The 14,985-nt window shown below is 39.4% G+C and overlaps 1 protein-coding gene across 1 annotated transcript in view; it reads left to right on the top strand.

Annotated features, from left to right (window-relative positions):
• Positions 1-1,854: 1,854 nt before the first annotated feature.
• The window catches only part of OTOA (otoancorin), a gene marked incomplete at its 3' end in the record, with an annotated part of 33,109 nt that continues 19,978 nt past the window's right edge, over positions 1,855-14,985 (top strand). The window contains exons 1-14 of the mRNA XM_010073613.1: positions 1,855-1,930; positions 2,282-2,310; positions 2,397-2,427; positions 2,521-2,548; positions 3,471-3,558; positions 5,083-5,214; positions 6,608-6,843; positions 7,059-7,162; positions 9,588-9,694; positions 10,144-10,283; positions 12,785-12,908; positions 13,286-13,501; positions 13,986-14,153; positions 14,464-14,604. Of these exons, the coding sequence (XP_010071915.1) occupies positions 1,855-1,930; positions 2,282-2,310; positions 2,397-2,427; positions 2,521-2,548; positions 3,471-3,558; positions 5,083-5,214; positions 6,608-6,843; positions 7,059-7,162; positions 9,588-9,694; positions 10,144-10,283; positions 12,785-12,908; positions 13,286-13,501; positions 13,986-14,153; positions 14,464-14,604 (1,620 nt within the window). The remainder of the gene's footprint in view (positions 1,931-2,281; positions 2,311-2,396; positions 2,428-2,520; positions 2,549-3,470; positions 3,559-5,082; positions 5,215-6,607; positions 6,844-7,058; positions 7,163-9,587; positions 9,695-10,143; positions 10,284-12,784; positions 12,909-13,285; positions 13,502-13,985; positions 14,154-14,463; positions 14,605-14,985) is intronic.

The raw sequence follows: 14,985 nt of genomic DNA, 5'->3' as shown, positions 1-14,985 counted from the left end.
CTGTTTAGGGAGCAAGAGGAGAAGACAATCTGGGAACTCCTTATAACTGGAGAGTCCTCCAAGGCTGACATCTCAGATCTGATCGCAGCTTATGCTGCCATGGTGCAAGGAGTGACCTGAGGGGAAATGCTGGATGGGATCTGCAAGAGGTCCCCACAGGGTGCTTTGGGGTTGTCTAAAAGCTGCAGTAAACTTCTGCAAACAGACTAGTTTCACTGACAGAAGGAACTATTTCATCACACAGATTGTCTTATCAAGCAGGGCTATTTCACAGCAGACTTTTTCTGCACCTGCTAATTGTCCACTGGACTTAAGATAAAAAAGCACCTTCCTTAGTATTTAATCTCTTTATGTATTAATTTAGCATGCTTTAATTAAAATACACTCCCTGATCAAAGTGAGTTGGAATAAACAAATCAGGATTGATGTTGGTAGCCTGATTTAAACTATGCAGAGTAATCAAACCTTACTGCAAAATTAATAGGGGAAAGGCAGAAACAAACACAAGAAAGTTCATTGTCTAGGAAACCAGATACGTCTGAATGAGAGACATGTACTGTGGCACTCCCAAAAGAATAGCTGAAAAGGGTTTCAGTGTGTGCAAGAACAGGACAGAGGCAACAGTTTCTTAAAGTCTGATGTTTAAATTTTTCATCATCTGTCAATTTGAGTCACTCCTGTTACAAGACTGGAGTTAAGTATTTGCAATAGACTGAAGTATTGCTAGAGGCTGCTGAAAGACATTTTTATAAAAGAGTACTGTGCTGATACGTAAGATTAAACAATCTGAAAAAGGCTTTCGTATTTATCAAATGTCCAGATCAGTAACTCAGGCCATGGTAGAGAACTTAAAAAGAGTGAATCCAAATTCAGCACCAAAAGGAAATGCAGAAACTAAGTGTGGCTGCAGATAAATGCTTGAAACGAGGGAAAGGGAGAGAAGAGACAAAGTCATCTCAGGGTCAGACTAAAGTTGGCCAACAGGGCCCCCTGTTATTTGTTAAAATCAGGGACTAATCCCGGTGTGAGAAGCTGCAATCGTTTGAGCAGGACACCATCTAATATCTCAGATTAATTAATTGTTTTACCTGTGGGGATGGTGACTGACGGCTGGGCCGGGCTGAGGGTGCAGAGGCAGAAAATCCTCTCTGTATTAAACGTTTCCCAAATGTGTCGCTTTCCCTCTGCTTCAGAAGGGCGTAAGGTCATTTTCCCCCTTTTTGCAGAGTGCCGGCAGCAGAGGAGTGGAGCGCTTCTTCACCCTGCCTGCCTGGAGCACCCTGCACTGGCGTGGGGCCAGGAGGGGCCCGGCCCTCCCTCCGTCTGAGTTCAGAGATCTGCAAATGGAAGGTCCCAGACCAAGTCTGCAGTAATTGTGCAGGCAACTTGACGGGCGAGAAAAAGCTTAGGGGCTGTTTGGAGCTTCTTTACTGTTTCCTTTTTCACTCCCTCTATTACTTTTCTATTTTATCTGAGTGTAAAAGGATTTGTTTGCTTTAACAAAACTGCATTTAAGTCATATTTAGGTGGAATGTGGCTTAGTAAATAAATGGTGCTACTAGGAAGAAAATTAAAAGAGCTATTTGGTAAAAGGGAAATAAATCTGGATGCACATGCATACTTGGCAGACTTGTATTTGCATAAAATATGTCTCTTGTCCTGGAAAAAGTTCTAAATGTAAAGCTTGGGCGTAGGCATTTTTAGATCATTCCGATCTCTATCTCTACTCCATAGCTTAGGCTGTCTCTGATTTATAGCTATGAAAATTTTGGGTGAGTATTGCCTTTTGACTCTGTTCTTTTTATTTTCCTTTTCAATCCAAATATCTTCTGATTCTAATAAACAGTAGAAGAAATGTACAGACTTTTGAAGATATGTTTCTTGTTGATATCAGTGAATCATGCTGAGATACACAGTCAGAACTCTGAAGGTAAGACAGAACTCCTGTACGAGGGATGCATTTTGTGTGGATGGAAAAAGCTACGTGTACTACAATAGATGGAGTACTGTGTAGTAACTAGGAGTGTATTCTCTGCTCTCTTGACTTCATGGAGCCATGCCAGCAAGTAATTTAACGACGGTTGCTTATTATTTAATAGCCTTTTATTTTCACTGTTTTTCTGTAAATACATTTAATAAAAACTGCATTAAACGCTTATAAATAATTTATATGTGCATATATATAGTTTTGATCACTACATACAATACATGTAATTTTGTATAACAGAGTTGAATGGTAAAACACTAAATCAGCTTTTAATAACGGAATAATCTTTTACAGATCTACCTCCCTTATTACACAAAGCTGTGGTTAGTATTTTTATTTGATCTCTCTACTAACATTTTATATTATAATTAAAAATAATGGCTTATTATATATATCATTTTTTCCTTAGGAGGAAGTAATAACTGGGAAATATCTGAATGGTAATGTACAAAATTGTTCCCACTTATGCTTCTAAAAGGAATTAAAACTCAGTATCTCACCATAACTTTTTATGTTCCATTTTTCATGTATAGCCCTCCTTGATATACTTCATTTTCAGAGGTAATGTATTACTCTCACCAGCTTGATTTTTCAGTATTATCTGGCACTTCTGATATGATCTGTTGAATTTCCACAGAAATGGGAACATTATGGATAGAATGAGATTGACACATGTGATTACTTTGATTTAGATCTCCCATGAGAAGTATTTCCTCTTAACAAGGAAAAAGATGTTTTTCACAATAAAGCAAAAAGCATGCATAGAATGAGGCTGGCAATAAATACCTGCTACAGTTTTCAAGAGCTTTGATAATTAACTTAGTTCGTATGTTTCAGAATGGCTTCTTAAGGTAATTAGGTGCAGTTCCAGCTTTCTGTCCATCTCCCTCTCTCAGTTCTGCTCCGTTGCCTATCCATCTCACTTCCTCCAGCTTCTGGTGACTTTTGAATTATTTGCTAATTTTGTCTAAATTTGAAAGAGCAGCATAAGCCTCAAACACAATTCCACTCCTACACATTTTGAGAAAAATCAATGGCTGTGTAAAGACACACTGACATTAATGACTGTGCTGAGGGAAGGGCAGCAGACAGTCATCACTGCACTTTCTTCCTACAAGCAGATCAGCACAGGCACAATAGGATGCCAGGAAGAACACCAATAGCTCTGGACTGACCACAGCACAGCTTGTCTTATGCCTGGAGATCGTACTAATAGCAACATGCTGGAAAATTGAGATTATTGTGGGTGGTTGTGGAGTTAGATTAAAAACCCCGTAACTAATTCATTCTGTTCCTCATTGAACCACAGGTTTTCATTCCATTAAATAGGTCGGCTATTACTCTTGTTAGGTGAAAAAGCTGAGTACTTGTGTCATGGTGTTAGTAACAGCGTTTGCTTTTCTTATTCTTGTTTTGTCTTGTAATCTGCAATTTTACATGTTATATTATTTTATTGGCATTTTTGTCCTGTTTTCTGTTACAGTTCTAATGTCTGGACAGCAGATACGCTTACAAAAGTCATGGCGTATTTTCATTCCCAGGAACTTATGTTTACTCTTAGCAGCCTGCAGGTTTGTGCCACTTAAAATGCATTATATTTTTTATTTTTAAAGGAATTTTAAAAGCAACCTATCTCTGTAGCCAAAACTAGCTTGTAAATACTAGAGATAACTAACAGATCTACAGATAAATAGGGAATAGGAATAGGGTTTTTGGTTGTCTGTTTCCCCTAAAGAGTGCAGAAGCATGGCAGGCAGAAATAATAATAAAAATGATCTTTTTGCTTTTCCTCTTATGGAAAGCAGAAATTAGGAGGTTTTATGCTCAGTGATTGTTTCTGAATTGTCTATACACATGCTGTTTCTCCAGAAAATGGCAGGTTTCTTCCAGATTTTGACTGTGGCTGTAGTTTGCACTGCTTCTGATGGAATGAGAGGCTCCAGAGCATTCTACAAACTGCATCCACCTTTTATAGCTCCTCTGAATTCAAAAATTAATTAAAATTGGAATTTTCATAAATTAATCAAAGTGGACGTGATATAGGAAATAGTCGTTCTCTATCCCTGGTCATTATGATTAGTTGTGAGCTAGTTTCAGTGGAGCTGTAGCCTGCTAATCAAAACCTGAACCCTTCCCTCCTCCCTGCACACACTCTGAAAAAGGAAAGTGTCAAATGTGCAATTTCTGAGCCTCAGGCATTCCCAAAAGCCCATGGCCATGCAGCTTCACAGCACTCAAACCATCTCCCAAGCTCCATTTCACTGTCACAGCTCCTCCAAACCTACAGGAGACTAACACTGCCTCTTCCCATTTGTTCAGATTTATTAATAGATAGAGTTATTAACAGCTGGCATTTATTAAGGCTGTAATCGGGCCTGGACCTCCTAGACAACAAGGACCTAACTATGTTAATATTTGTTGGTGGCAATTCAAGCTAAGCAAAGACAACAAAGAACAGTTTCAACTCAAATTCCAAACCAATTCTGAAATAATTCTGTCAGGAATTAGAAGGGATTTCACTCCAGTCTGGTGCTAATGAGCCTTACAGTGCTTTCTGTTCCAATGGTGTAATTCCCCTTAGATTTTTCAAAACAGGCATGAGATTGTTAACTGGTAATGCAGTTTGATGTGAGAGAGAATATTTTTGCCTTATGACCTGGTACAGACTTTTCCTCCCATCTAATTGCACATTTCCTTCCTTTTTTAAAGTAATAATAATATCCACACGGTACCTGATTTTTTTGAGCTCTTTAAAAGTTTCATTTTCACAGCTCTGCTGAGTGAAGCAGAAAAGCATTATTACTCTTGTTTTATGAAGTGAGAAACTGAGGCAGTTTTGTTACATGGCTCACTGGAGAGGACTCACTCATGAAGCCAAGAATAGGATTTAAAAATTACTGTATTTCAGAATTACGTTTAGGTTATTTTAGTTTACAATTTGTGTTGAGTATAGTTAATTTACTCGTTGACAACACAGACAATACAGGAGCTAAGCACTTATCTTTCCTCAAGTGGAGATTTTCAGGGAGTAAAAGATGCCTCTAGTGCAATAGTACAAGTTTTATGTATATTACACATATTTTTCTATACTTCAGATGTCCATAGAAAGTTACCTGAAGAACCTTTTATACCAGCCTAGGCAACTGCTATCTGAATTTCAACAGCTTGATCAGCAGCAGTTCCAAACTGCAATGAAGTACCTCTTCAACAGCAGAAAGGACCGTCTTGTAAGTCACTTTGCACTTTGAAAAAGAAAAGCTGCTGTCAATGGGAAAGGGCCAGACTGAGGGTCTCGCAGTGCACGCCATGCAGTTACTTAGCTGGCTTGGGTTAGATTCCAGGAGCCCTTCTCCTTAGATTGGACTTATTTCATTTAATTCTAATTGTCTAAAAGTTTGGTGCCCAGTCCAAGTCAGTTGTCTGCACTTCCCCTGTATTCAGTGGAGAGAAATGCATCTCCAGAGAATGATTTACCTTCCCACCCAAGTATCTACGGTAGGTAGAATCAGTTGTTCTCAGGGAGTATCTCCTTCTCTTCAGTGGCTAGAAGGAGAGCCAGGATGACTAAAGGAGGTGAAATTAATTATCTTGTTAATTAGTTATGGGAGTGTGCAAGCAAATTGTTAGGCAATTTGGAGAGAGCATAGCATCATTTGCTTGCCTCTGTGGTGCGTTCCCATCTCTCTCTCAGCCAGTGGGTGCTGCGCAGGGAGCATCACCCCTGCAGAGGGGATCTCCACAGCGGGGTGGGATCACAGCCTGATGTGTGAGAACACTTGCGACCTTCCCTGCTGGGAGGAAGGGACTGCAGCCTGGGGATCACTGAGGGGGTGGAGATTAATCTGGGAGAGAGGGAGAGTGTTTCCCCAGAGGGATGAGGTGGCTGCCCAGAACAAACACTGTATGATCCACTATTCAGACACGGGTGGTGCAGCTCCTGCTGCCGAAGCACACAGGGTGGGTGTGCAGCGTGCGCTAGGAGCCGGAGCAGTAGAGCTCGAGCCCTTTCAATAAACTGTAAATTTTGTCATCTCAAAGAGCATACCCAGTTGTTCAGGACTGGTAACTGCCTGAACAAATCACCAGGCCCAGGGCTATCAGCTCTGAACAGCCTGTCCTGGACACATCGGCTTGTGAGATGAAGCAACCTAATAATCCACACCCAGACAGGGTGACTTTATTCCCTGGGCTTGGTTCTTTGATGTTGCCCCGTCTGCAAGGGGATGTCTGTAGTAACATTTGCAAGAAATAACCACATGGAAAGGTCTGTTCTAGAGATGTCTACATATCTGTATTACTATGTGTGAACTAATACCCATTCAGGTCCGATATCCTTTCATTTTTCCAAGTAATTCTTTCATTAATTAGTTTCACACTACAACTTCAGCCATTCGGATTATTTTTCTGATTTTAGTTTTGATCTTGTCAAAATATTCAAGCTGGTCTCTGGCCAATGCCAGAAAGGAATTATCTGAAGTAATGCTACCAGGCAGTATTTTGCAGCTATTTTTCGTGAGAGCAGCACCGTAATTTTTGTAGAGTGCCTTCTGTCAGGTCTCAAAATGCACAATATTTTAAATTAATCAAATATATGTTCTTTTAACCCTTTGCTGCTTGCAGGAAATGGGAAATCTTATTCTTGATTGGGACAAGACTAGAGAGAGAATTTTTCAAAGCCCAGGAGTAAACAGGACCTTGTTCCTTGTAACACTGGATAAATGCTTTTTGGCTCTGAGTGCTTTGGACTGTGTGGATATCCTAAGCCAGATTTTGCGTGTATCAGTGGTGAACTATCTGCAACCTGATGTCATTGGGAGCCTCCCAAACATTCTGCAGGAGGATGCTTTCAGAAACTTGTAAGCCATTTGTTTTACAGACACAATTAATACCATGTAGTATTTGCTGACTATATATACTTTTAAAAAGAGAATACTCTGTGGTCTCAGTCTCTTTTCAAAAATACAGCTTTCTGTTTATGTGTTGATGTTTCTAAACATATTTGTGCATGTGCATGATTTAAAAAAAATATAGTTAACTCATTAGTGAACTAACATGCCCTTGTATAACTTAGATCAACAGTATTCAAGGACCTCTATGACAAAACGTCAGCAAATACACAGAGAGCTCTGTACGGCTGGATGAAGCAGATTCTACAAAAATCCTATAACATGAGTGGTATGTTATGTACAATGTACAAAGTATTTTCTTCTCTCTTATAAAAGAGTCAGCAAAAGGCCTATCTGTTGTATGGAATTGTTTCCCAAATTTAACACAGACCTGTTTAAGAGTAGCAGTCTTGAATACTTTTGCTCCAGAATACAATAAACGTAATATATTAATTATGTCAGATGTGCCACAGCTGGGACAGTGCAGGGACAGGCTCCATGAGGGGGCTGTAAAGCAGCAGCAGCACTGATGCGTCAGAATCAGTGCTTGGATTTCAGTGAACATCCCAGCAGTGCTGTCATAGGAGCATTTTAGACTTTCAGATTTTTTTCCCTGGAAGTCAAAGGCAAAATGCCCACTTGCTTCAGTGGAGCTAAATTTGGTTGCTGGGAGTGCTGCTGTTTCAAAATATTAGAGTAACCCATTAAGTCCTAGAGAGGAAGTTCATGACGCTGCTATGAGGTGGTGTTACTGCGAGTGCATTACTGGGAAAGCAAAGATGCAGAACTTGCCTGACGATACTCAGCAGTCCTGGGGAAATCCCACAGCATCAGACATCCTGGTTGGTGTTTGAAACATTAGTGAACTCTCAGTTTGTAAAAGATGACCCAGCTGAGGAGGAACCGAGAATTACCGTGCCTCTCTCACCTCCTTATTGCTGCTTCAAGTGCAAAGCGGTGCAGATGCGGCGAATCCACTCCTGAAGGTACTTGGTGTGCACTGATAACCAGCTAGGTCTGGTAGCGTGAGCTGTGGAACCTGTCAGCCCTGAGCAGGCACACTTGGACTGCTACCAACATCCAGGCTGGCAAATCTAAAGCTCACTCAGGTATATTTGCACACCACGGGTCACAGCATGGAGTGTGGGACAACAGAATAGTCCTGCAATGGTCAGATTTATTCACTTTATACGTGGATAGCACTGGGACCACCTGGGGAAGGGATCAGCCCTCTTGCAGAAGCAGCATCTTCCTCGCTGAAGCTCAGCAGAAAAGAAACTTGAAAGAAGCCTCATAGTTGTGGTGCGTATGGACCCCCCTCCAAAGCATTTCTGCTGGTTTGTGTGACAGAGAGCTCATCGCTGTGTCCCTGTTGTGCCTGCAGAAATGCAGAGGGCTTTTCCATCGTAGCACTTCTCCCCGCGGTGTCAGGCAGCCCCTGCAGCTGGGTCACTGGGGGAGCAGGAGATGACATGTGGCTTCTGTGTCTTAAGAGTCAAACCTCTCAAGAAATTTCTTTGCCATTCAGCCAGTTCTTGCATATTTCATATTACAAACACTGAGGGGTTCAGAGATGAAGCATGCTGGTAGCCCTTGCAAAAACAGGAGGCTGTAACTTTTGAATTTTGTACCTTATTTAAAAATAACAAAACAGCTTTTGGGGATCATGGGTACCATAGTTAGTGACTGCAAGTCTGTTCTGACCACAGTCAACATCCTTAAATGGTGATAGTTTTTGTTTAACTCTTCTATCGTATCTTTCAACTCCTTTAATATTCCTGGTAATGGGAGGTAATATCACTTCAAAAAACTGAAGCTTGACAGACAGGTCTGCTGGGAGCATCATCTTGTCTCAGCTAAGGAGCTTAGATCTGTGTTTTCAAAAAAATCACTTACTAAATGGGGTTCTTCAGCTTCTGATGTTTATAGGCTGTTTTTTATCAGATACTGAAAACCCCGGAAAATGCACTGATGATTTAATTTAACAGAGTTGTGAGTATCAGTGCTGCTAAAGAATATGTTCAGAGATATCAAACGTTGAGTCATCCCAATTATGACTCTGTCTTTGTGGCTCAAAGTGCCCAGCTAGTCCATAAATACTTTTTTCTCAGGGTTATTTGAATCTTGATTTCATTTTCAGTCCTTGGGAGAATGTTACTAAATGAATTATATTTTTTAACTGTTACGCAGTATTTTGTGTTTTTTTGCCAACGTATTTCCATGTAGATGTATGAATGGTTTTTAATTTTCTCCGTTATTGCTATTGCATATTGCTGAAATTACTGTTATCATCAATAATAATATAGAAGATGTATGAAGTTTTACAAAGTATCATGCCTTCCTGGTGTTCTTAAATAATATATTTGATTACGAAAACTGCATTTTAAAAGTGCTGCTCCATATTTAATACTATTTTCCCTGTCCCATACTTTATCCATTTTCTATTTCAACAACATAAAACATTAATCATTTTCATATGAGAAAATGTGAGACATTTGGATCACTGTTTCATTTTCATTAAAAGATGTATGGGCTTATAAAAATGTGTCACTAAAATCTAGCTAATGGAGGGAATCTGTCTCTCTATGCTAAGGATTTTTCCAATTTGCAGATTTTTTTTAAATTATTTACCAATAACAATATACTGGGTACAATGTATTTGAAAAATAATTACTTTCTTAGCATTGTAGTGAGTATTTATTTGTACAAAACAGAATTCAATGAATCGACTTCTTGGGTCAGTGCAGAAAACTTATGGATTTTGGGAAGATACATGGTCCATCTCCCGTTAGAAGAATTTCTGAAAATTAGTCTCAGTGAAGTAAGTAACAAAATGTTGTTGAATATGTCATTGTCAAATGATGTCAGCTACAAACAATGTGGACACAACTGCAAACTTAAACATGAAAAATAAGTTTATATATTTTAATTACTTAAATATAAATTGAATCCAAATCCATTGTCAAATATTCTTCTCCTTCTGGAATTTGAACATGTCTGTCATTAGTATGTAATTATTTATCTGTATCAGACTTCTGTGAGTCATACTGAAAGAAGGATAGGGACCAATGACAGAAGACCCTCAAATTATTTGACAGTTTGACGGAGAGTCACTCACTCAGCTTTGCATTCAAAAATAATCTTATCCAAATCTATCTTCTTTCTTTCTCTATAACATAAATGGAGTCAATTAATTTAGAGTGTCAAACATATTTTATTGACTGTAATTGTTTCATAATGCTGATGCATGATTTTGTTTGTACTGGTCAGATAAGACTATTCATTAGTTACGACAATGCAACAAAGCAGTTGGACACAGTGTATGATATCACACCAGAGCTTGCACAGGCTTTCTTGGAAAGAATAAACTCATCAGGATTTGATATGAGAAACACTTCAACTATCTACAGGCAAGACTGCTTTTCTTTTTCTTTTATGGCTGTGTGTGGAGAGAACGAATAAGTAAGGAGAAAAGAGAGGAGCAATAAGTAGCTGATGAAGTTGTTGACGTGGCATAGCTTTCTCCTTCCAGCAGAAAAGTCTAGGCTGAAATCCAACCCTGATTAGAAACAGTGACGAATTGCTACTTTATGAAATTTTGGAGGTGTGCCTAGTTAGCTAATAGTTTGTCTTCTGCTCCGCAGTGAGGAGTTGTCTGTAGTATTAGTAGGAGGACTACAGCAGTCTCTGGGAGACCCAATCAAAGCTCTATCACATTGTTCACTACAGCAATAAAATAAATTGGATAGTGGGACGTGAGTTGCCTTGGCTGTTTGAATTGCAGAAGATAGAGGTGTTTTATGGAAATCATGTTACATTTATGATTTAAGGAGGAAATCATGGTTCATGCCACCCAGGACTGCCAGTGGTTTTTAATTGGCGTGGCTGTCATGGAGGCCACACAGTGAAGAGGCGTAAAGCCCGTCCTGCTGTCCTCTTCCTGTCCTTCAGGGCAGAGATGAGCCACGTTTAAATGCGTGTGACCGTTTTGTGTGTAAGCAGGAAGCTGCATTTTCAGGGCTGTCAAATCAGCCCTGAACATACTTTAACAATAACAAAAAACCAAAAGTAAACTGCTTTTACTCGTAAGTACACAGTGAGCATGAGCTACCTGTGAGAAAGTGCTGTACTCCACACTTACATTTACACTGTCGTATAAATTGATGTATTTATTCCCAAGACACCACTGTCTGAAGTTATTTGTAGTCTCCTCGGGGGATACCTTGGTGTTTTAAACTAATGGAGAATATGCTTTATGGCTTCAGAGCTCCTGTCATTATTGCAGTATAACTCACTGACTTCCATGAAGTATTGCTGATTGTCGGAGATGTAAGCGAGAGAAGAATTATGCCCACACTCTAAATTTCAGTGTCAGAAATCTTAAAAATTATTTTACCGCTCATGAGAGGTACCACATTCTCACATATGAGAGAAATGTCATGCTCCATAATCCTTAATATATTCCATTTTTACAACACACTTATTTTATATTACTCATTTTAACCATACTGATGATTTAAATGCACTTTTAAGAAGCAGTATTATTCATTGCTACTAATCCCAAAGGAGATGAAGAGCTCTTGGTGGCTACGCAATAATGCATCAGAAGGTAATTATTTGTTATAAAAATGCAGTTATAGCTGTTTCATTGATTTGTGTGTTAGTTCAATGATGTCCCATGAATTCGGATGGGCCGCTGAAGCAGTATTTTGTTTTATCGCTAAGCAGGCTGTTGTTGAGGGACTAGAGGAATGAAAAGCTAAGCCTTTCTGTGCTGCAGAATTTTACTGCTTGTGATAGTGCTGCAGCATTGTCTGCTGTTGATTTAGTTCACACCTGGGCATTATTGCCTCGATTCTGCCTATGCCTGCAACACTGGATTGCTAAAAAACAAGAGACTGTATCAGGAAAGCTGGGCTTTGTAGGTTCTTGTCCTGTGTCAATTATGAAAGCAAAGTCTAGTTGTTCACAGTGCCCAGGACAGATTCAGGCTTCCTACAAACAAATCCATCACCATCACTCTGAAGGTTAAAGTCCAGAGAGGGCAATGCACGATTCAGATCTCCTTTGCAGGGCTGCAGGTAATGGCAGTAAATAAGCACAAGGGCTAAGGCAGAAGGCCACTGCAGCAGGTGCTTGCTCCTGGTGCTATGACTGCTCCTCTCCATCAGCGATGGTTGTGGTTGTGTTTTACACAGGTTAGTGGAAATGCTGACTTTGGTATGACAGCATAGGTACTGGGGAGGAAAATGAGCTCCACATCTGGTTCACGACACTGCCTTGCACACTGCTGTGCTGGCACAACTAAGACAGTGTGTTTTCTCCTAGCCAGTGTTTCATTTGGACAGGTCCATCCATCGGCCAGGCGTATGTTTGATGTGAAATACAGCAGGCTTTGGTTAAACCTGAAACGATACAGAGGCTGTGTAATGCTCTAGCTGCTGCTCTGACTCATGAATGAATTATGTTGCCTGTGAAATACAAGCAGGATTTAGGGTTCAAAACATCCAATCAATCCAGATAAGAACTCAGCAAGCCACTTCTAGAGACTTATTTAGCCCTCCATCCCTTTCAAAGCAGAGATTATACTGCAAATTCTGACAAGGGGAGCGGAGTCGTTAGCTAGGAAAATCCAGCCATGGATAAATGGAACCAGGAAAGTTAAATTTTTGATGGCACAAGCAATCTGGGTAGAGTTCAGCTGAATACAGAGAACAGCACATATGTCTCATACCCAAATTTCAGGCCATGTGGAGTTTTAAAGATTGTGGTTAAAGGCACTAGTGACAGACAGAAATCACTCGTTTTGAGCACTAGTATAGTACGGTATACCATACCATACCATACCATATTTCATTTTCCTGAGAATGACACCTTTTATGTCAGAAGTTATGTATTTTCTTCTATATAGGCTAGGTTTATTGGTTTGCTTTTATGATGACATGGAACAGATGGGTGCTGCTGTGGCCCGGGCTTTACTTCACCAAATGATTAAATGCAATCAACTGAGAGGTTTCCAGGCTGAGGTTCAGAAGGTGGGTACAATACTTGTTCTTCTTACCTAACCTAATCCTGAAAACAGAGATTAGGAGAGACTTTTCTTCTTGAATTTGGAAAGAAAAAAAGAGAAAAATTACTGGGGTCTAAGAAATAAGTGGAAATAGTTCTCGATCATAGAATGCAAAGAATAAAAGCCCTTTTTTTTTTTTACAGTGCTCATTCTTTTCTCATTCTCTTTCCTCCCATTCCTTATTCCTTTGACAACTTGTGGTTCTATTTTTTAATTGTTACGACGTATGTGGTCACTAAATGTTTGCTAATGCCTACTCTAGAAACTCTAGGTTTTGGGTGATAATAAAAATTGGTTCTTGGCAGATTTTTATTTCCCATGTGCTTTTTTTGTTTACTTTAGCTCAAATCTCAACTCCTGAACATTGCCATGCAAAACCAGACACTGAATGATATCCTTGGATCTCTGTCAGATGCTGTGGTTGGGCTAACTTCAAGTCAGCTGGAATCTTTGTCACCTGAAGCGGTGCATAATGCCATTGCAACATTAAACCAAGTCTCTGGGTGGGCAAAAAGCCAAGTTATTATTTTATCCAGTAAATACCTCTCTTATGAAAAGGTACCTCTAATAGCTTTCCTACCTTCTGTTTTTAAAATGGAAATGGCTTTTTCTCAATGATAACTGTAGGTTTTGAGAAGTTTATTACAAGACTTCTTTTTAGTACTGTTAGTGGTCTGAAAATTTTGTTTAAATCAAACAAAAAAATTTGCAGTTGTATATATTATTTTGTCTGTCTCACTGCCCTAGGCAGAATTTGCATGATCAGAGATCCCAGACTATATATTCAAATATACTGTAATAGAAGGAATCAGGGTCCTCTCTGAAGTTTCAAAAAGAGGACCCTCTGAGAAAATTGTCACATTTGTTCCCTAGACTGTCTTGTCTGAATTGAAAGAAATCTGAGGAAAGCGCATCCACAGGCAAGAAATGTATTAAGTATTCAAGAATAATAGTTTTGATTTATTTATTAACTTTTGCTTTTAAATATATCTGCTGTTCACAAGCCAGAAAACTTTGTTTGTTTGTGCTATTATCTCTGCAGGTTTTATCATTTTATAATGTCAGTCAAATGGGTGCATTGGTAACTGGTATTAGCACCCAGTCATTCTACAGCATGAACCCAAAGGAGCTTTCTCAGATTCTTCGAGGCACGACATCCCAATATTTATCTGACTTATCACCTGCACAACAGCAAGGGATCATCAGGAAGGTGATTATAAACTTGAGTGTGTAGCAGGTTCTTTCTGCACAAGAGCACAATAACCATGCAGAGCATGGTTGAAAAGGTTGTTGCTGAAATATGTGTTATAGCTCAATGGTTAATATTCCAGTGTTTTGTCTGAACACCAAGTATATCTGGAAGGCTGTCTCATGCTTTGTCCTGTGGCATTTTTAATACTGACATGGTTTTTCCTTTATCCTCTTAAGAGAAATATTACAAAGAATAGAAAGAAGGGCAAATCCTGTAAATCTAAGCATCAGTTCTGAAATGCCATGTATTTATCTGTTCCTCTTTTTAGATAACTGCATCTGGAGATTTTTCTTCATCAGTAAAAGATATACAAGGAGCTTTCTTCAAAGAAATATCTCTTTCTGATTTATGGAAGCAGAAGGGATATAATTCTTCAATGATGAAAGAAAAAGAACTAAGAAGAAGCCAGGTAAAAATTATTATGCAGTTCCCATTCTACTGCAGTTTAGTATGGTGGGAAGATAGGAACAGTGTTGTAATGCATACATGTTCAAGGAACATAGGTAAAAGGAAGGAACTGCCCCCAATATATCTTGGCATAAACAACGAGAGGTCACTTAGAGCCTAGGCAGCATTGTGAGCCAGTGTTACAGAAGGGAAGCATTAGTATGGTGAGTTTAAAAGTCTTCAAGATTCTGCGACATAAATTTTCTCTTTCCAGTACTGTATTCTAGACATCTGCATGTACCATCAGCCCTTTAGCTCTGTACAGAGAGATGCAAGATTGGACCAGATGATCTCCAGAGGTCTCTTCAAACCTAAATTACTCTTTACTTGTGTGCCTTGGCCG

The sequence above is a fragment of the Pterocles gutturalis genome, unplaced genomic scaffold (assembly GCF_000699245.1).
Source record: "Pterocles gutturalis isolate BGI_N339 unplaced genomic scaffold, ASM69924v1 scaffold26512, whole genome shotgun sequence".
NCBI classification, from domain to species: domain Eukaryota; kingdom Metazoa; phylum Chordata; class Aves; order Pterocliformes; family Pteroclidae; genus Pterocles; species Pterocles gutturalis.
This window is presented reverse-complemented; position numbering and strand designations above follow the sequence as displayed.